Source organism: Ambystoma mexicanum, chromosome 4p, assembly GCF_040938575.1.
Source record: "Ambystoma mexicanum isolate Mex_15411 chromosome 4p, UKY_AmexF1_1, whole genome shotgun sequence".
Taxonomy (NCBI): Eukaryota; Metazoa; Chordata; class Amphibia; order Caudata; family Ambystomatidae; genus Ambystoma; species Ambystoma mexicanum.
Window position 1 is genome coordinate 87,225,204 of NC_090927.1, and position 22,552 is coordinate 87,247,755.

The 22,552-nt window shown below is 47.7% G+C and overlaps 1 protein-coding gene across 1 annotated transcript in view; it reads right to left on the reverse strand.

Annotated features, from left to right (window-relative positions):
- The window catches only part of LOC138452543 (platelet endothelial aggregation receptor 1-like), a 402,175-nt gene that overhangs the window by 107,311 nt on the left and 272,312 nt on the right, over positions 1 to 22,552 (reverse strand). Inside the window, exon 9 of the mRNA XM_069604987.1 lies at positions 6,722 to 6,871. Within this exon, the coding sequence (XP_069461088.1) occupies positions 6,722 to 6,871 (150 nt within the window). The remainder of the gene's footprint in view (positions 1 to 6,721; positions 6,872 to 22,552) is intronic.

A 22,552-nucleotide genomic window follows, 5' to 3' on the forward strand; every position in this document is an offset into this window, starting at 1 on the left:
TGCGTCTGGACCTTCCCTCGCTCTCCTCCACCCTGGCCCCCAGCGTCTTGAGTGTGGCCGAGATTCCATGGATCTGTTGCTGCACATTGTGAAGGCCGTCTTCCATCGTCGCAATCCGTTGTTCTGCCTCTCCAGTGCGCGCGGACAGCTTTTGGAGGTTGTGTCTAAGGAGGGAGACGTCGAGGCTTATGCGGTCTATCTTCTGCTCCATAGATGAGCGGGAATCTGCAATGGCCGCCATGACGTCTTTAAGCGAGAGCGCATGATCAGTCTCCATCCTGCCGGGATGTAGCGGTTGGGAATCCGTCTGTTGTGATGAGGGCATGGTATATTGTTCAATTCTGTTCTGCATGTTGGGTTTCCTCGTCTTTTCTTTCCCCATGGTCGCACCCCGATCCTGGGGCAGTAGCCCGATAACAGTGTTATTACCAAGGGCCTTCGGTGGTGTTCCACCCCCACTCCGTGTGCTCCGTGTCCCAGGGCTGTGGTCTGACGTCTAGGTCGGTGTTGCCGGTTCTTCTCCTTCTCGGCGGGCCCCCTCTGCGAGCATTGGTTCTGCAATGCAAGGCAAAGCGTGCAAGTAGTATATGAGTTGGTGCCTCGGTACAGCGAGTTCTTTCAGGATCTGTACTCCAGACCTTCCCGCTCGTCAAGGCCACCCCGTTCCTCCAGTGGCCAATTCGCCAGATCCACTGCGCACTGGAGCGGATTAATGGGGGAAGACCCGGGAGCCGCTCTCGACGAGGCCTGGCTCTTCTTCACAGATATGACGGGTGGGGAAACCAGTTTGCGTCCCGGGGGGAGGGCAGGAGGGTTAAGGTTCGCGTAGGAGCGCCCAGCTCCTTCCGCGGTATTTTCCTCGGCCGAGACCGTCGTAGCACCTCGTCACCCAGGGCGTGCCGTTCGTTAAGTCTCTTCACTCAGGCGGCCATTTTAGGAGAGCACCAGGCGGTTCTTCGTCCTCCTTCGCCTCGACGTATCTTCGTTCCCTGCTTCCGAATATTTTCACCGCCTGGACCGAGTGAGCACCACGGTTCCCACTAAGCATGGAGGTAGTTTTCAAGTTTTATAATTAGCGATATCAGGCGATTTATCAGGATTCATGCGGCGATCGCGGGAGCGACGGAGAGCTACGTCCTCCTCATCGCGCTGCTAGCCACGCCCCTGTTCGTTCTGCTACTTGACTTGGGTGCAGGTTCCAGACTTGCTGGGCGCCAGGTTTACTCTCCTGCCAGGGCATTTTAAGTCTTCTTAATATTTGCATGCAGGTTCACGTTCTTCATTGGCAGTTTCTAGTTGTTGTATCCAGGTATTATACTTCTTATATTTCGGGCCACCGACCCTTCTCGAGATAATCTTATTGTCCCAATTTCCTTGTAAGGGCTCCTGTTTGTTGTTAATGATACGCAGCGTTCAGACGGAAGTGCCATGGTGTCCCATTTGGTTGCCCTGGGGTTACTGGTGGATTTTGGCAGCTATGGCGTCCCTCAGGTTTCTCTGGTTCCTCTGCGGTCCATCTGCTGACTGGGAGTGCGTCTCGTCTGCCTTTTTGTCCGCATTGCCTTTTGCTTTGCTCTGCGGTTCCTGCTGCTCCTCCTAGCAGCATGGTCAGCACTTCTTGGCCCGACCTCTCTGGATGCCGTCTTCACCCGTCTGCCGTCTTCTCTCGTCTCCTTGTCTTGAACTGCTTCACTTCCTCCCGTGTTCTAACCAGCATTGGGAGTCTCAAATCTACCTTTCTGCTCAGGTGTTCTGCTTTTGAATGTCCCGGCACCTATTAACAACTTCCAACGACTAGAATACAGCGTTGGTTTGCCGCTCATGGTGATCTTTATCACCCCGTCCCTCTTCCTTGTCTCCGTGTTGGAAGGGAGGGGGACACATAAGGCTCAGTGCTGGTTGTGTCAATGTTATAAAAGCGAGGAGAACAGGCATAAGATTGATGATCAACCATTAGTGGAGGTTCTCTATCCACATTACAGTAGGCCACACAAGAATGGGGACAATGTGAATAGGTGCTACCCAGAAATATAGCTAAAGACTTGTTCTGATCCCAGGGTCTTACTTTGCTTCCCAAGGGTTGTCCTCCCCCGCCTGGTCCTCCCACAGATAGCCACCCCCAGGGTCAGAGTCAAGTAGCTTCTGCCTTTCCCGGGCCACATGAGAGGGAAGTTTCCGTCTGCAAAACAGTGATGAGTTTGCTTGATTCGTCCCATGGGGAACATAGGAACAGGCCTCTTGACGGAGATCAGAACTAGGGGTGATGAGTGAGATAGGAAAGTGGCAGTAGAAGGAGACAAGATCTAAGAGTGCTGAGGCAGATAGAAACAGGGCCATTGGGGTAGGCCAAAGCTAGGAGTATTGGGGGAGAGCATAACATGGCTGTTGATGGAAACCAGAGCAAGGAGTGCTTGGGGAGATAGAAACAGTGGTGTAAGGGGAGATAGGAACCCAGTGTTTTATGGGAGGGAGCCAGTGGCCTGTTGGGTTCCCCCTGGAAATGGGACAGCTAGTGAGATGTATATTGGCGGTGATCTCTCAACTTTCATGAAACAGCTTATAACATGGACATCAAAGTTTCCACTGGGTTATGATATACAATAATGTCTGTTCTAAAACTCATTCTATGATAACAAAAAATGCCTCTTACGGTTTTACAAGGTGGTTGTTCAGGGGTAGAATTGGTTGGGTTCTCATTAACTTAATGTAATTCAGGTTTTTGGTAATGATGTTTTTACTACAGATACATGGTTGCCTGTGTAGTATTTCTCCCCATTGCAGTTCATGGAGAAGTAGGTGCCACCAGGAGCAGAATGCAGTGATGTTTCTCCCATGGTGCATTGCATTACTGAAGCCATTCTGAAATTAAAAGCTGCCATTTTATTTTGTCGATGCAAGCGGCGATCCCGAGGGAAGCAGAAAAAGAAAAGTGCTCAAAATGAATGAAGTGGATTTATATTAGTGAAGAGGTTGGAGGGGGAAGAGGGTGAAATGCGAAGTGACAGAGTTAGGTGTGGACTGCAGACAATTCTCATTTTACCAGCGGGCAATGGAAAGGTCAGAGAGGGGCTGACAAAAGGAGGAGTGGACACATGGAGAGTTGCACTGGGGATTGCAAGACTTTAAATTGTCGAGGAGTTTCCCATTCACTGGTAAATGAAACCCACCATCTTGGTTTGTTAATGAATGTGAGCACATTCACAGTGAAAACGTAGTGATTTATTGGCAATTTCAACGCAAAATGTATGCAAGAACAAAGGGAGACTCCTAAAAATGCTTTTCAAAATGTAGGCTGAAACACCAAGTTGATCATTTTGTAATATTATGAGATAGTGGTCGCCCAGGGTGCAACAGAATTCAACAGGGACATCGGCCATGGGTGGTGGGAACTGATAATTTAATTGCAGTGAGTGTTGGACCTTGGCTGTAGGCCTGGCTCACTGGCCATAGCAATGGCGAGGGGGCCGGAAGGTGAGCATCTCCGGGGGCCTCCGATTCACCAGAAGTCAGGACATGTGTAGATGTGAAGACTTGCACTCCGCTGGCACAGGAAGGAAAGAACAGGGAGACAGGCCTTCTTTGTCTATGTCCTCAGACTCCGGACCCACCTCCCCCAGAGGAAGCTCAGGACCGTCCTCTTCGTAGAATGGCTCCTCCTTAGCACCTATGCCCACACCCCCTTCACTCCCCACCTAACCTCAGACTGGACAATCTCCTCCTCCCTGTTCCCGCCCCTGGTTACATGTAGATTCCTTGATGCCACATTGCCCACTCAACCCCTCCCTTGTTATTAGCTCCCTGCTCACCTATTGATCCCTTGTGATCTGCGTCCCTCACTGTGAACGTCCCTCTATGGCTTGGAAAGTGCTCGGATGCTTCCCGAAGCGATGGACTTGCGCAATAAGTACCCTACGAATAATAATAATAATGATGATGAAGTGTTCGACTGGGAGTAATGAAGATTCAACTGGGGCTTCAAATTCATGCCCCCGATATGCAACTTCCTCTTGTGCCCCTGCCCTCAAAGTTCGAGGGAGCAGATGCGATAATGCATCACTGCTTTTGATGCACTTGGCCTGGATATCTGGCTATCATACCTCAGATGTCTGGCATTATTAATGGAATATCGCCCAACATTAGGTGGAAGCTGATTAAGTCCTGTTTAGTGAGAAATAGCATATGTCTTAGCATTTCTCGGCTTCTCTTCCCTCCTCTCTTTCTTCCTTCCTGCTGCCTCTCTGCCATCTTCTATATAATGCTCCCCTTTGTTTATTTCTCTCTTCACTCTGTATGTCTATCATGCTCCTTTGATCTCAGTCAGAATCCACTCTAACTCTTTCTTATCTCTTATCTTTCTTTCTCTCTCCACTTTTCCTATCTTGCGCCGGCCTCTCAGATCTCTTTGCTTCTATTCTCGCTTTGCCTTTTCTGTGTGACGGCTCTTTTTATTACTTGTTCTCTCTATACCAACTCCCTCTTTCTCTCTATTATGCCACTTTTATTGTCATCTTCTCTTTGTTTATCTTTTTTCTGACTTTCCTGCTTCTCAATTGCTCTCTTCTCTTTCAGCTCGCCCCTTGATGTATCTCTGCCTCTCTGTTCTACATATTCCTCTCCTCTGTTCTCTCTGCTGCTCTTCCCTCTAACCTGATAAAGGGGGCCCACAGTGTCTTCATTCACATAAGTAGTTCATCTTTAGTGCAGGGGTAATGGGCCCTCAGTCTCCACCATCTCCTGACTCACTTTTCTCCTTCCAGCTCTCTCCCCTTCTACCTGAACATTCCGGCTTTTCAACTCCAAACATTCTACACCCCGAATTCCAGTGTTGGACCCCCTTCCTCATTGATGACATGCCCTCCTGTGGGCCCATGACACCGTAACTAATAAACAGGTATTCATGATTCACACAAGCTTGTAACATAACTCTATGATCTTTCTCTCTTGATTCTGCATCTAAGAACTCTCCTGTTTTTGCTTTGCCTTTTCTCTGCCTTTCTTATCTCTTCCCTTGTTTCTCTTTTCCCACCACCCTTCTCCTCTACTTCTGTTTTTCCTCTGTTCTTTCTCTGAACCTTTGTTCTGTCTCCTCACTTTATATTTTTCTTATCAGCCTCCAAAATATGTGCTATGACTTTGACCCTCCTTCATCCATCCTTTTTCACTATCCGTGTACTCTCACGTTACTCTTCACAAGTTCTCCAATATCTACGCCAGCTTCAGAATTAGTCTTTCTGCTTCCATTAGTGCTGGAGCCCATACAAATACATCTTCAAGTAATCATTCCAGTCTTCAGCTAAGGCTCCTAGGGCTTCATTCCCCAAAAATACTATGGGCCTCATTACAACCTTGGTGCTAAGTGCACCAACTTTACCACCATGGTGTAAACTCCGTTTACACCATGGTGGATGGTGGATTTACCGCCCCATTCCAAGGTGAGTGGGGCGGTAAATCCCCATTTCCCATTTTCCCTTCCCCATTCCCATTTTTGCCCCATAGGGCATAATGGGAGTGGGGAAGGCGCTAATTACGGCGCCGTAAATTACGGCGGCGTAATTAGCAACATGGCAGGTTAGCGCCATGGGGCCTCATTACGACCCAGGCGGTAAGTTACCGCCTGGGCCGTGACTTTACCACCATGGCGTAAACTATGTTTACGCCATGGTGGTTGGCGGACTTACCGCCCCATTCCGAGTTTGGCGGGGCGGTAAGCCCCCAATCCCCATTTACCCTTCCCCATTCCCATTTTTGCCCCATAGGGCATAATGGGAGTGGGGATGGCGTTAATTACGCCACCGTAAATTACGGTGGCGTAATTAACTCCATGGTCCCTCAGCGCCATGGATTTTAACACCTGCTAAAAGCAGGTGTTAAATCCGCCATGGCGCTAAGGGACCTCGTACTCAGGCGGTAAGGGTCGGCGCTGTTTACGGCGCCGTAAACCCCTTACCGCCTGAGTTGTAATGAGGCCCATGGATTTTAACGCCTGCTAAAAGCAGGCGTTAAAATCAGAATCAGGCGTTAAGGGTTAACGGTGGCGTTAACCCTTAACGCCTGAGTTGTAATGAGGCCCTATGAGTGGTAAATGATTTCTCCACAGTCATTAATGCTCCACCGGGTGTTAATGTGATGGTAAAGATTTGCGCCACAATCGCATAGGTTATATCAGGCATGTGGTGTCGGTACTTGCAGAAACAAACGCCTCTCTATGATTACTTGAGTGTTGAGAGCGAAGAAGCAATACACACTTGTCGACGGATGCTTACAGATATTACTCCTTAGCTGCGGGTTGTTCTCATTTCCAGTGGTAATTTACCACTGCTTCAAGATGTCATAATTTTCTGTAATGGATATTGCTGTCGTTAATGAATCTAGCACTAGCAGTCACGTTACCACTTATGGTAAACTGTCAGAGTGGAGATGTCAGACAAGAGGTATTTTGCCCTTCTGTGTATGGCAATATTTTACTTCAAACTGTAATTTCTCTTTATCGCTACCAATAGCCCTACCACCATTTTTGCACTGAGGCCTTTCACCTCTCATGATGTCATGCTCTAGAAAAGATTATGACGTCAGAGGACTGAGTGGCCACATTCACTTTAACTGAATATTGGTCTCTCCCAGATAGCAGCAGCAGCATCAGCATGGGGGCGGGGTAGCCCTCATGTAAGCCCAGTTCCTGCCACCGTATCAAGGTTCTCAGAAAAACTGCTTTCTTTTTTACCATCTAGGGCCATCACGCACTGCATCCCGCAGCCGAACAAGCAGCACTTCTCGCCAACACCGCAGTCGCCATCGTTGGTGCAGTTATTTCTTAAGACACGTGCACATTGCTGTTCCAGCATCAAGTCGACGGGGCAAAATCCTGGCCTCACTGCAACACAAAAGGGGCAAAGCGAGTTTGGTTAGGAATCAAGAGTTAGGAGCAGAAACGTCAGCATTTACCACATCCCTAGATATGTACATTTTCAAACACATCTCAAGACGGCACTATCTCCCTGTAGGATATCAAACTATTCTCAACTTCTCTTAAAAGAACCTCATTTGTTACATGATCCATTTTATTCCACCTGTGTAGAGTGCATATATTTCAATTGGCACCTACTAAGTAGATCTCCTAAAAAATCCTAAACCTCACGCTCTGATTCACTTACCATAACATCAGGAAATGGAAAACCTTCATAGGGGCAGTTTCATGACATTTGATTATATTAGATCAGAATTGACTCTTAGAAAATATAGAGATGATTGTGCCCCTCTAAATTAAACCTTTATGGAGTAAATTGCACGGTGGGGACCACTTCCATTTCCATGGGAAAGTTTCTCTACCAGCAATTCTACTCGTTACATTCACATCGGGGTAAGTGAAGCGTAAAGCACAAGCAAAATCCCCTTTACACCAAACCTTTCCAGAGCGTGTTAGAAGAGCGCAAATGCCTCACGAAATGAACACTCGGGTGGGAGAATTTACAAGGGCTTACTGTGAATCTGCATGCTTTTACCAGGTGAAAAAGCCAGGCAGATTCCGGAGAAATCCATTGGGTGTCCAAACGACACAAAGGTGTCACGTGGGCAGGAAACCAGGGGGATTAGTAAGGTTGACTGGAAAAGGTGGAATAATTTTAAGTCCTGTGCATCGCCCAAATCTGCCTGCCAAATTATTTAAAATCCAGTGAATCAGAAAGAGTAGTGGCAAGAGTGTATTGCAAGTTTTAATACCACATTTTAGGATCTGCTGGACTTAGAAAATGAACACCCATGATCCATTTTAAATGTTGGATGGTTTATTTACACCCACAAACGTATACTAATGATGAACAAAATATATATGTCTGCGGTAGGGTTTTCACACGGGGAGCTATAGTCTTCCTGGGGAGTCATCTAAACACAGCAGAGCCTGGCTTTCTCCTCGTAGGAAAAGGTCTTGTTAATGCTGGGCCGGCATCGTCATGTTTAACCCGTCCAGGGTGAGAATGACAAATCCCCAACTTCCACCTGCTGGGTGTGAAAAATCTCTCCAAACCACCTCCCTTGCAAACTGCTGACTTCAGACACAGAAAGCAGGCAACACCTAGTGACCATACCAGTGCATTATCGGAACTATTGGATAGCATGCTTTATTTACTTAAAACCCGTAAACATACAGACAATCATATTGAATCTATGAGCCTTGAATTACCAGCACTGTTTATTTACACTGACATTTTCTTCCAGATCAATTAACTGTTTCCATGGCAAATATCTTCAATTCAGGTCAATGAGTTATGTTCAAGTCACTGAATGATTCAAGATCCAAATCTAGTGACTAGCTCTCTGGTTGTCCATTGTGAGCCGGCTGGCAGTCCTTGGCGGGAGCTGTAATGCTCCCCATATTACTTGACACTGCATCATTCAGCATCTGTCGTGATTCTTCGGTATTCTTTGCACCCTGTGCCGATTGCCCGTGCATCAGCTGTTCTTCCTTCGTCTTGGGTCGCCTCATATCTTGGATGAGAAAAGAAGATCAGTAGCCTTTGTTTGTAGCTTCTGTGTGTCGTGTGCATGTTGAGTGTGAAAAAACGTGTTTCCGGGACTTTGCCATTTTGCAGTTCTTGGTTTGCAATCTAGCAATGTCCAGGCATCTGGCGTTATGTTGGTTTCCAGAGATTGTGAGAATAGTGGGGGCATAAGTGGTTATTGCCTTGTAGGAGATACCAGCTGCCTTGAGGGCCATGCAGGTGTTTATTGGCAGCCAGTGTAGTTCCCTAGGATCAAGGTGATGCAATCATACTTTAGTGGTTCTCTGATGTTATGGGCTGCTGCCTGCAGCATGCACTTGAGGAGAGCCAAGGTGGTGTCAAGGTCACTGGCACCATCCAGGTGAGAGGTGACTAGTCCTTGGATGGCCACACTGAGCCCTGCAACATAAAAGTAGGGCTTTAGGTGAGAATTAGTACCATGCTTACTGATTATGTTGATTTGAGTGTTGAAGGACATGCCACCGTCAGCAAAGAAACCTACTGATTTTGTGAGGTTGGTGGAGTGAAGCAGTCAAAGTTCATAAATTTGATCCAGCTCTGTATCTGTGCTTTTTTATGTGTTGGCCAAGGAGAACTAATTGTTCCTCTTTTGGGTTGATTTTTAGGTATACTGTAGACATCCAATTTTAGATTAGGGTTAGGAATGTCTTCTGCTGTGTATGTCGTACGATGATGATGTGATCTCCAGATTTTTTGAAACAAGGAAAATCCATTGGCGCACTCCAATTGAGGTAAGATGATAAACGCCTTTAATAGCAGCATAGCAAAGTGGAGCTCATACATCAACGGGACAGGTCACCATGAATAAATCTAATCTGATTATGCCCCTCCCATAACAGAGCACGGCTTTTACTCTTCTGAGCACATTGAAGCCAATGAGAAGGACACACATCGCACTACTCATTAAAACAATCCTAGGGAGTAACTTTGGGTTTCCTGCTTATCTTGCTACCTTTAAAAGGGAAATCATAATTATCTCCTGCAGGGAGGCCCACAGCATTTTGCAGCTGTGTCTTGTTCATAAAGATATATAGCAATTTGATCTAGCTTTGACTACAAGGCAGTGTCATCCAGACTCAACCGGTACAATTAAAATCATTCCAGTTCATAGCAATAGCCTCGCCATGCTGGGCATGAGTAATGCAGCCAGAAGTATTCTTGCTTGTGAGTGCCAAGTGGAAACACTTATGCGTGTGCCAGCGTCTCACAGTCAAAATGGAGTCGCACATCTATCCAGGCCATCGAGGGATTATATTGGCCTGGCCTAACTACTTCTAGCAGTGTTCATATTGGTTTGATTCATAAAGCAGCAATACATTTCTTCTTTCGAAAGCAGCACATATCACCCTGTCACATGTACTGCCTTTCATATTTCCACCACAGCTGTCTGCACAGTGGTGGCTCTCAATGTCTCTGTTGTCAATTAGTTTCCCAAGTGACTTCACATAGAGAGTGAAGATGGCAGGTGGGAGGATGCATCCATGATGGAGAGCACATGTCACTGGTCAGAGCTGTTGTATTTATCTGCATTCAGACTCTAACAAGGAACCAAAGAGCAAAGAAGGCTAGTAGATGGTTGGTAGAGGATTACAGCACAAACGTTAAGGCCGCCCCAAAGGGGACAAGTGGCAGATGTTGAGTTGAGTTTTTCTAGTGCCCATTTGGATGAGCTTGCACCAATTGATATGATATAAACCGGTTCAGGAAGGCCGGTGGAAGCCCACACATGAACGTATAATGCTGATCATCTTACTGTCAGGTACTGTAGACATCCAATTTTAGATTAGGGTTAGGAATGTCTTCTGCTGTGTATGTCGGAGGATGATGATCGTACCATACCTTGGATGGTGACTGTCTCAGTGCTGCATTGTGCTCTGCACCGGGAATTATATTCATGTTGGAGGTCAGGTTTCTTGCAGGTAGGGTCTCCCTTGTCCAAGGCAAGGTAGCGTCATAAATACCTTGGATGGTCTCTGTCTCAGTGCTGCATTGTGCTCTGCACCGGAATTATATTCATGTGGAGGTCAGGTTTCTTGCAGGTAGGGTCTCCCTTGTCCAAGGCGAGGTAGCCATATCAATACCTTGGATGGTCTCTGTCTCAGTGCCGCATTGTGCTCTGCACCGGGAATTATATTCATGCCGGAGGTCAGGTTTCTTGCAGGCAGGGTCTCCCTTGTCCAAGGCGAGGTAGCGTCATCAATACCTTGGAAGGGCTCTGTCTCAGTGCTGCATTGTGCTCTGCACTGGGAATTATATTCATGCTGGAAGTCAGGTTTCTTGCAGGTAGGGTCTCCATTGTCCAAGGCGAGGTAGCGTCATCAATACCTTGGATGGGCTCTGTCTCAGTGCTGCATTGTGCTCTGCACCGGGAATTATATTCATGTTGGAGGTCAGGTTTCTTGCAGGTAGGGTCTCCCTTGTCCAAGGCAAGGTAGCGTCATCAATACCTTGGAAGGGCTCTGTCTCAGTGCTGCATTGTGCTCTGCACCGGGAATTATATTCATGTTGGAGGTCAGGTTTCTTGAAGGTAGGGTCTCCCTTGTCCAAGGCAAGGTAGCGTCATCAATACCTTGGATGAGCTCTGTCTCAGTGCTGCATTGTGCTCTGCACCGGGAATTATATTCATGTTGGAGGTCAGGTTTCTTGCAGGTAGGGTCTCCCTTGGCCAAGGCAAGGTAGCGTCATCAATACCTTGGATGGGCTCTGTCTCAGTGCTGCATTGTGCTCTGCACCGGGAATTATATTCATGTTGGAGGTCAGGTTTATTGCAGGTAGGGTCTCCCTTGTCCAAGGCGAGGTAGCGTCATCAATACCTTGGATGGGCTCTGTCTCAGTGCTGCATTGTGCTCTGCACCGGGAATTATATTCATATTGGAGGTCAGATTTCTTGCAGGTAGGGTCTCCCTTGTCCAAGGCGAGGTAGCATCGTCAATACCTTGGATGGTCTCTGTCTCAGTGCTGCATTGTGCTCTGCACCGGGAATTATATTCACGCCGGAGGTCAGGTTTCCTGCAGGCAGGGTCTCCCTTGTGCAAGGTGAGGTAGCATCATTAATACCTTGGATGGTCTCTGTCTCAGTGCTGCATTGTGCTCTGCACCGGGAATTATATTCATGTTGGAGGTCAGATTTCTTGCAGGTAGGGTCTCCCTTGTCCAAGGCGAGGTAGTGTCATCAATACCTTGGATGGGCTCTGTCTCAGTCCTGCATTGTGCTCTGCACCGGGAATTATATTCATGTTGGAGGTCAGATTTCTTGCAGGTAGGGTCTCCCTTGTCCAAGGCGAGGTAGCGTCATCAATACCTTGGATGGTCTCTGTCTCAGTGCTGCATTGTGCTCTGCACCGGCAATTATATTCATGTTGGAGGTCAGGTTTCTTGAAGGTAGGGTCTCCCTTGTCCAAGGCAAGGTAGCGTCATCAATACCTTGGATGAGCTCTGTCTCAGTGCTGCATTGTGCTCTGCACCGGGAATTATATTCATGTTGGAGGTCAGGTTTCTTGCAGGTAGGGTCTCCCTTGGCCAAGGCAAGGTAGCGTCATCAATACCTTGGAAGGGCTCTGTCTCAGTGCTGCATTGTGCTCTGCACAGGAATTATATTCATGTTGGAGGTCAGGTTTATTGCAGGTAGGGTCTCCCTTGTCCAAGGCGAGGTAGCGTCATCAATACCTTGGATGGGCTCTGTCTTAGTGCTGCATTGTGCTCTGCACCGGGAATTATATTCATGTTGGAGGTCAGGTTTCTTGCAGGTAGGGTCTCCCTTGTCCAAGGCGAGGTAGCGTCATCAATACCTTGGATGGGCTCTGTCTCAGTGCTGCATTGTGCTCTGCACCGGGAATTATATTCATATTGGAGGTCAGATTTCTTGCAGGTAGGGTCTCCCTTGTCCAAGGCGAGGTAGCATCGTCAATACCTTGGATGGTCTCTGTCTCAGTGCTGCATTGTGCTCTGCACCGGGAATTATATTCACGCCGGGGGTCAGGTTTCCTGCAGGCAGGGTCTCCCTTGTGCAAGGTGAGGTAGCATCATTAATACCTTGGATGGTCTCTGTCTCAGTGCTGCATTGTGCTCTGCACCGAGAATTATATTCATGTTGGAGGTCAGATTTCTTGCAGGTAGGGTCTCCCTTGTCCAAGGCGAGGTAGCGTCATCAATACCTTGGATGGTCTCTGTCTCAGTGCTGCATTGTGCTCTGCAACGGGAATTATATTCATGTTGGAGGTCAGGTTTCTTGCAGGTAGGGTCTCCCTTGTCCAAGGCAAGGTAGCGTCATAAATACCTTGGACGGTCTCTGTCTCAGTGCTGCATTGTGCTCTGCACCGGAATTATATTCATGTGGAGGGCAGGTTTCTTGCAGGTAGGGTCTCCCTTGTCCAAGGCGAGGTAGCCTCATCAATACCTTGGATGGTCTCTGTCTCAGTGCCGCATTGTGCTCTGCACCGGGAATTATATTCATGCCGGAGGTCTGGTTTCTTGCAGGCAGGGTCTCCCTTGTCCAAGGCGAGGTAGCGTCATCAATACCTTGGAAGGGCTCTGTCTCAGTGCTGCATTGTGCTCTGCACTGGGAATTATATTCATGCTGGAAGTCAGGTTTCTTGCAGGTAGGGTCTCCATTGTCCAAGGCGAGGTAGCGTCATCAATACCTTGGATGGGCTCTGTCTCAGTGCTGCATTGTGCTCTGCACCGGGAATTATATTCATGTTGGAGGTCAGGTTTCTTGCAGGTAGGGTCTCCCTTGTCCAAGGCAAGGTAGCATCATCAATACCTTGGAAGGGCTCTGTCTCAGTGCTGCATTGTGCTCTGCACCGGGAATTATATTCATGTTGGAGGTCAGGTTTCTTGCAGGTAGGGTCTCCCTTGGCCAAGGCAAGGTAGCGTCATCAATACCTTGGATGGGCTCTGTCTCAGTGCTGCATTGTGCTCTGCCCCGGGAATTATATTCATGTTGGAGGTCAGGTTTCTTGCAGGTAGGGTCTCCCTTGTCCAAGGCGAGGTAGCGTCATCAATACCTTGGATGGGCTCTGTCTCAGTGCTGCATTGTGCTCTGCACCGGGAATTATATTCATATTGGAGGTCAGATTTCTTGCAGGTAGGGTCTCCCTTGTCCAAGGCGAGGTAGCATTGTCAATACCTTGGATGGTCTCTGTCTCAGTGCTGCATTGTGCTCTGCACCGGGAATTATATTCACGCCGGAGGTCAGGTTTCCTGCAGGCAGGGTCTCCCTTGTGCAAGGTGAGGTAGCATCATTAATACCTTGGATGGTCTCTGTCTCAGTGCTGCATTGTGCTCTGCACCGAGAATTATATTCATGTTGGAGGTCAGATTTCTTGCAGGTAGGGTCTCCCTTGTCCAAGGCGAGGTAGTGTCATCAATACCTTGGATGGGCTCTGTCTCAGTGCTGCATTGTGCTCTGCACCGGGAATTATATTCATGTTGGAGGTCAGATTTCTTGCAGGTAGGGTCTCCCTTGTCCAAGGCGAGGTAGCGTCATCAATACCTTGGATGGGCTCTGTCTCAGTGCTGCATTGTGCTCTGCACCGGGAATTATATTCATGTTGGAGGTCAGGTTTCTTGCAGGTAGGGTCTCCCTTGTCCAAGGCGAGGTAGCGTCATCAATACCTTGGATGGGCTCTGTCTCAGTGCTGCATTGTGCTCTGCACCGGGAATTATATTCATATTGGAGGTCAGATTTCTTGCAGGTAGGGTCTCCCTTGTCCAAGGCGAGGTAGCATCATCAATACCTTGGATGGTCTCTGTCTTAGTGCTGCATTGTGCTCTGCACCAGGAATTATATTCATGCCGGAGGTCAGGTTTCCTGCAGGTAGGGTCTCCCTTGTCCAAGGCGAGGTAGCGTCATCAATACCTTGGATGGGCTCTGTCTCAGTGCTGCATTGTGCTCTGCACCGGGAATTATATTCATGTTGGAGGTCAGGTTTCTTGCAGGTAGGGTCTCCCTTGTCCAAGGCGAGGTAGCGTCATCAATACCTTGGATGGTGACTTTCGAATGGATTGTGTCCTCCCACGTAGTCCTCATTTTATGATCAGTCGTTAGAGGGCGCTGTGCTCGAGGTTGTGGCGTCGATTGTCCTTCGACGGACTCTGTACTCTGTCGACGTCGCCGATGGTTTAATAGCTCGAACCGCGCCCGTTGCTTAAGTTCCGTTTTTCTGATCGCTTCGCTATCGAGAACGGCGCTCTTGAGATTTTCTGTGAAGAAAATGTTGTCTTCTTCGACACCCAAGACTGGGTTCAAGAAGTGCGTAGATTGTGGATCGAAAATGTCGATCACGGATCCTCACAGAGTTTGTCTCTGGTGTCTCGGTTCAAGTCACCGAACCGACGACTGTGGTTCCTGCCAGTCCATGACCGAGAAGGCCTTTTCGTGAGAGGAGAAGTAAACTGTCGGTAGAGAGGGAAGCCTCTAAGAAGGCTACGTCCAAAAAACATTAAAAAGCAACCGATTCGAAGAAATCGGATCGCCATAGGCATTCCAAGAGATCTCGATCTAGGAGTAGATCGATACACTTCTTCCTCGTCCAAAAAAATGAAGGGGAGACCTAGATCTCCTTCATCATCATCTTCTGAGTCGACCGAAGAAATTCGATGTCCATCAAAATCGGATTCCTCCAGAAAATGGGAGGAATTTCGTAAAAAGATGATGGAGGTATTCGAGAATGCGGCCCCAAACCCCTCGAATGAACCTCGGAAGAGCCATACCCCTAAAGTCGCTCCATTGGACGACAAAGGGAAGTCTAAAACTACTATGGAAAAAGCCAGTAGTGTCGAGGATACTCGAAAAACTCGAGTCGACGGCAAGTCGTCAAGGACTCTTCGAGAGTCGAGCACCTCTCCGGTGCCACATAAAAAACATAAGTCGTCGAAGGCTTTGACGACTTCATTGACGCCACTGGCGTCGATCGTTTCGGCATCGAAGCCAAAAGCATCCTCGACACCTGTATCAAAGTCATCTTCGAAGTCATCGAAGATTCCTTAGACAACTTCGAAGGATTTTTCCATTCCTTCGACGCATATTGTAGAGGAAGAAAGGAGATTTACTCCATTGCACAGGCCAGACTTTTTTAAGTCCATATCCTCAATTTATGAGGAATCTGGCTCGGAGGAAGATGAAGTCACTCCTTTTGGAGTTTCATATGGCACAAAACAAGTTCCTGAGGAACTCATTGATCAAGAGTCTAAAATGAGAGACCTGAGTGACACTCTGCATTCTGCTCGTGGAATTTACACCTCCCCAGAATTAGAGTTTGCCAGGCCTGATCCTGCAGAACATGCAGACTCCGGGTACAGGAGTCTTATGAACAGAGTGAGTATATGGGTTGGGGCAACACTTCACCCGTTTTCGAACAGGACGACATGACAGATATAATTGTCAGAGGTTCTCAAAAAGATCCAGTTCTCCCCTTCCACAGGGCTCTTCAGAGGACGGTGGAGAAAAACTGGGAAAATCCTGAGAGCATTGCTGCTACAAATAGTAATTTCCCCAAGAAATACAGACCAGCTGGTACGGATCCTGAATATTTAAACAGGCATCCGACTCCAGAAAGTCTAGTTATTCAGGCAGCATCCACATCAAAACAAACTGCATATCCCACTGTCCCTCTGGATAGAGAGGATAAACAAGTTGATGCTTGGGCCCGTAAAGTTTTCACTTCAGTGAGCATGGCCCTTAAATCGACAAATGTCACGTGTACCCTGGCCAGGTTTACCTATACCCTGTGGGACTGTATTTCGGCGGCCGCTGATCATATTCCGGAAGGCGAGGAAAGGGAAGGCTTCCTGAATATAGTCAAAGATGGGAAGGAGGCAATGGGAGAATGTCTCCAGTCTGGACTGGATACTGCTGATATTATCAGCAGATCCATGGCTGTAAGCATTGTGCTACGCAGATTTACGTGGTTGAGGAAGTCGGGGTTTGCACCAGACGTGCAAGCCAGACTCCTCAACATGCCCTTTGATAGATCGAGGCTGTTTGGCAGTAAGGCTGATGAAAGCCAAGAAAAACTTCAGACCTCGAAAGCGGCAGCTAAATCTCTTAGTGCCTCCATGCGCCAGCCTCAAAAACCCTATTCCGGCTCATCTTCCTGGAGGGGTCGTTCTTTTCGTTACTACTCCTCATTTGATAGAGGAAGAGGACAGGCTTCTCAAAGAGGCAAAAGAAATTTCCCTCATGGTGCACGAGGAAGAGGTGCAAAATCAGCCTTAGGAGCGGCATATTTACCCTCAGCCACTCCTGCAGCCTCCTCCAAATCCCTCTGAGACCTTGTTGCACAAAACACCAGTGGGAGGCAGGATCTCTCAGCATCTGAAGGAATGACAGGGCATTACCTCAGATGCTTGGGCACTAGAAACAGTAGCTCAAGGTTACTGTCTCCCCTTCCAAAAAAGGCCTCAGAATCATCCACCGGGAGCCAACTCCGTAAAAATTCCAGACCCGCTCCTGTTGCAGGAAATTTTAACCCTGCTAGAGAAAAGTGCCATAGAACAGGTACCTATAGCGGAGAGGAACAGGGGTTGGTACTCCCCATATTTTCTCATCCCAAAAAAGGACAGAGGATTGAGACCCTTCTTGGACTTAAGAAACTTGAACATGTTCCTCAGGAAGGACAAGTTCAAGATGGTGACCCTTTCTCAGATCCTTCAGGCTCTCCAAATCCAAGACTGGTTGGTATCATTAGACCTTCAGGGTGCTTACTTTCATGTGCCAATCCATCCAAAGCACAGAAAGTGCCTGAGGTTCACGATAGGCAACTCTCATTATCAGTTTCGAGTTCTGCCGTTCGGGTTGACCTCCGCCCGAGGGTTTTCACCAAACTGTTGGCGGTTGTGGCTGTGAGTTTCAGGAGAGTGGGTATTCACATCTACCTGGACGATTGGTTGATCAGAGCAAGTTCTCCGAAACAAGCTCAGGAACATCTTTCGATCACCTGCCACTTCCTCCACAAATTGGGCTTCTCCCCCAATTTCAAGAAGTCCCATATGATACCATCCCAAAAGCTCCAGTTTATCGGAAAAGTCTTGGATACTTCCTCGGGAAAAGCTTCGCCCCCCGAGGTCAGAGCTCTCCACATTCTGCAGATGGTAATAAAGTTCCAGAATGCCCAACGTCTACCGGCCTTCGATTTTCTCAGGTTGCTCGGCCTCATGGCATCCTGCATTTTCCTAGTACCAGAGGCCAGGTTGAGAATGAGATCCCTTCAATGGGCACTCAGAACTCAGTGGTTCCAGTTCTCTGGGAATATGTCGGATCTTCTGCAAGTCCCGAGTGCAGTTGCTCAGGATCTTCTATGGTGGGCTTGCAACGACAACATTCTCAAGGGAGAATCTTTTTGGCAACCATGGCCGGAGATAACAGTAGTGACGGGCGCCTCACTCACGGGGTGGGGAGCACACACCAACGATCTGACAATCAGCAGTCGTTGGTATCCATCGGAGTCCAAACTACACATCAACCTTTTGGAGCTGAGGGCAATCAGACTGGCGCTGAAGGCATTTCTGCCCTGTGTACAGGGAAAGAATGTCCTAATAATGACGGACAACACAGTGGCCATGTACTCCCTCAACAAGAGAGGAGGTGTAGGGTCACTACCACTGTGCAGAGAGGCAATGCAGCTCTGGTTTCGGGCAATACGAGAAGGAATCTCTCGGCAATTCACCTAGCCGGAGAGCAGAACACGGCGGCAGATGCTCTGAGCAGGCAGAGCACAGGCACTCACGAGTGGGAGCTAGCTCAGGAAGTCCTTCAAGTGATCTTTGCCTTTTGGGGAATCCCGCAAGTGGATCCGTTTGCCACCGTAATCAATCGGAAGTGCGAGCAGTACTCCTCAAAGGAATTTCCTCAAAGAGGAGCTCTGGGAGACGCATTCGTAGTGGAGTGGAATTTTCCACTACTGTACACATTTCCCCCAGTCCCCGTGATTCCTCAAGTAATCAGGAGGTTGAGAAAGTTCAGGAAAACCATGATTCTAATTGCCCCGGATTGGGCCAGGAGGACGTGGTACCCGGACCTTCTAGACATGTCCATCTGCCCCCCAATACGTCTTCCACAAAGAGAGGATCTTCTCTCGCAAGAAGAAGGTTGGGTTCTCCATCCAGAGGTCAAGACACTCAACCTTCACGCATGGTTTCTGAGAGGTTGAGATACAAGGATTGGGATCTTGCGGATGACATAATGGAAGTCTTGCTTTCGGCCAGAAGGCCAGCAACAAAATCTTTGTACCGATGTCGCTGGAACAGGTTTAGTAACTGGTGCAAAGATAAGGATGTGGACCATTTTCAATGTGGCACTCCAGTAGTGCTCTCTTTTCTATTACATCTAGCCAATCAGGGGCTCCAGATAGGAACAATCAAAGGATACCTTGCCGCGCTGTCCATTTTCAAGCGCACCTCGGAAGAGGTTTCATATTTCAAAATACCATTAATCATTCAATTCTTAAAAGGGCTTACTAACCTATAGCCTCCAGTACCTTTTCATGTCCCAACTTGGGATTTAAATTTAGTACTAACATTTTTGACTTGCATACCTTTTGAGCCTCTGCACTCCGGTCCATTGAGGCTTCTAACATTAAAAACTGTCCTTCTTGTGGCCCTATCATCAGCCCGCAGGGTTAATGAACTTCAGGCTCTCTCATGCAAACCACCATATACTATTTTTTATAAGGAGTTAAACCTTCCTTTTTACCAAAGGTAGTTTCGGACTTCCATTTGTCACAAAAAATAATATTACCAACATTTTATCCTCCTCCTCATTCGGGCAAGGAAGAGGAGAGACTGCATAGACTAGATCCCAAGAGGGCTCTTAGTTTTTACATCTCAAGGATGTCTAAATTACGACAAGATGACCAACTTTTTGTGGGTTATACTGGTCATAAACTGGGCTTATCAGTAACAAAACAGACCATATCCCGCTGGATCATTTTGGCCATAATTGAATGCTACAGATTGGCGGGAAAAGACCCACCAGATGGGCTTCGAGCCCATTCTACAAGGGGAAAGGCCACTTCTGCGGCTCCCACCTCCAAAATTGCCACTGCTATGGGAGTCTATCATAAGATGAGGAATACGTGGGAGGACACAATCCATTCGAAGAACAAGTTACTTACCAACTGTAACGTTCTTTCGACTGGATGTTCCTCCCACGTATTCCTCATCGACCCTCCCATCCTACCCCGCAGTACAGTTTACGTTTTTTTACACTTTCCTCTCACCAAGAATGTATCAGTCATGGGGCAGGCCTGGGTGTTCCTCCTATATGTTCATCGAAAAAACAGAACTGAAGCAACCGGCGGGGCTCGAGCTATTTATACCATTGGTGACGTTGACAGAGTACGGAGTCCGTCGAGAGACAATCAACACCACGTCCTCGAGCACAGTGCACTCTGCCGAGAATTATTTTTGTCCGAAACAGCGAAGCTGGAGATAACGACTTATCATAAGATGAGGTATACGTGGGAGGAACATCCAGTCGAAAGAACGTTACAGTTGGTAAGTAACTTGTTCGTCTCAGTGCTGCATTGTGCTCTGCACCGGGAATTATATTCATGTTGGAGGTCAGGTATGTTGATCCTCTTCCCTAATTGTACGTCAACATCTTTCTTGATGACCTTTCCAATGAAAGGTAGATGGGTGACTGGTCTTCAGATAGTGAGGTTGTCATTTTAGAGTGTGGGATTCCTGATCAGAGTAGGAATATATCCAATTCTGAGTGCAACAGGGTGGGTACCTCAGGTTAGCAACCTGTTGTCAATGTTGTTGAGTGGTATGAGGGCTTTATCGATGAGTTATTCCATGATGGGGGATGGGGGGATGTCATCTTCACAGGAAGCAGCTTTGAGGTTGACCAAGATGCTAGTTACCTACACTCTCGACCTTTATTAGGGTAGGCTGTTGGACAGTTTGCAATACATTGGATAATTCTGGTACAAACAACCTCTTTTTTCGGCAAGACCCCTTCCTTCCTGCAATGCAACCGAAAGTTATGTTGATCTCAATTTGTCTCTGATCTCATTTCCTCAGCCAGGTCTTCTGACTCTTGATTTGCATATGGTCTTTCCCCTTTTGTTATGGCTTGGCATGTGAAGAACGATGGTCTGGAGGGTTGCCCAGAGCAATGCCAGAGGGTTAAGATACATTCTAAACCTTCCAGCCATCACCTCTTTTGTTTTGCTTTGTCATCCCAAAAGGGACAGGTACGCCCAAACGTGGGTCCCGTGCCTGCTGGGCCTAAAGACCCAAGCTACTCCTCACTGATAAGGCCCTACGAGGCTGAGACATGTTTATTGATGTTTGTGGTCTCGTGCAGAAGGGGTGAGAGAAACCAGTACAGGCTGGACTGCCCCTTTTGAGATAGGCCCAGGCCTGATTTGCATATGGTCTTTCCCCTTTTGTAATGATTTGGCAGGCGAAGAACGATGGTCTGGAGGGATGCCCAGAGCAATGCCAGAGGTTAAGATTAATTCTAAACCTTTCAGCCATCACCACTTTTGGTTAGCTTCTGACTCTTGAGCAAGAAGGGCCCACTCCTCCCCCCTGCCTCTCTTTAGAAACGTTCCTTTGCTCAAGGTCACAAATAATGCTTTGGGCGCAGTTATGTACCCTGCTGCCACAGTTCGAATTGGCCAGTCAAGCTTTCGAGGACAGAGATTAAAACCCCTGAGCCTGTATTCCTGGTCTCATGCCATGTTGAAAGTTCAGAGGTGGGTTTACATCTTAAAGAGAAATAAGGGTGAGGTTAATGGGAGCATTCCATAGAGGATCTGATCCTAGAAGAGTGATTGGGTGCTTAATCAGAGGCACCCTCAGTCATATGTAAAATCTCCAGTTACATCATTCCAATATGGCTGCATGTCCTTCCATCACTGCACTTACATGTTTGTCTTTAATGTGGTGCATTTATATCAGCGCATGTGTTTCATTTTTGTATTTTTTAAATGTGGGGCAAGGCCACAAACCTTCCCCCCTTTTTTAAACTATGCCCCCTTGCCCTTTATTAACCCTATACCACTTGCTCACAGAAAAAGAGTGAAACAAAAGCAAATGCAATGCTCTAAATGGACACATTGAAAAACATTCAGTTGTAAGAGCATTGATGTCAAGACATGTCACCTTTAACACATTAGTATCTTCTACTCTGGGCCACATACACATTTCTGCAAGCACTAACCATGTGGTAAACATCATGGTGGTGCGACAGTGCAAATGGCATATACAGATGTGCATCCTGTACTGTGTAGATAGATCACAGGGCGGAGTGGGCACAAGTGGGACTAGGGGGCAGCCCCTTCCTCTGGGCATTCCCCCTTCTATATGGACCCCCTTCTGCATTCTCTGCCTCTAGCCCTGAGTGTAGCCAGACATGCAGCCATGGTCAATGGTATTGCCTGCAGTCAGGTCACATGATTTCTGCATTCTTTGCCTCTAGCCCTGAGCTCTATGTAGCCAGACATGCAGCCATGGCCAGTGGTTTTGCCTGCAGTCAGGTCACATGGTTTCTGCATTCTCTACCTCTAGCCCAGAGCTCTATGTATCCAGACATGCAGCCATGGCCATTGGTGCTACCTGCAGTCAGTTCACATCGTTTCTGAATTCTCTGCCTCTAGCCCTGAGCTCTATGTATCCAGACATGCAACCATGGCCAGTGGTGTTGCCTGAAGTCAGGTCACATGGTTTCTCCATTCTCTGTCTCTCGCCTTGAGCTCTGTGTAGCCAGACATGCAGCCATGGCCAGTGGTGTTACCTGCATTCAGGTCACATGGTTTGTCTTGCGTGACCTTTTCGCGCCCATTTTTTGGTTTTTGAAGGACAGAAGTGAAATTTCTCCTGATATTTTTCTTTTTTTGTGACATAATCATATTTGCATTTTCCAGCTGTGCTTTACATATCAAGTGATCACTTGATACCCATGCACAGGCCAATACAATTGAATAATTGATGTTTTTCACAAGATTTCACATAATCATCATGATGGGCCTCACTCAATACAAGGATGCCTGGCCATAGCTAGAGCTACAGAAGGTACCAAATTG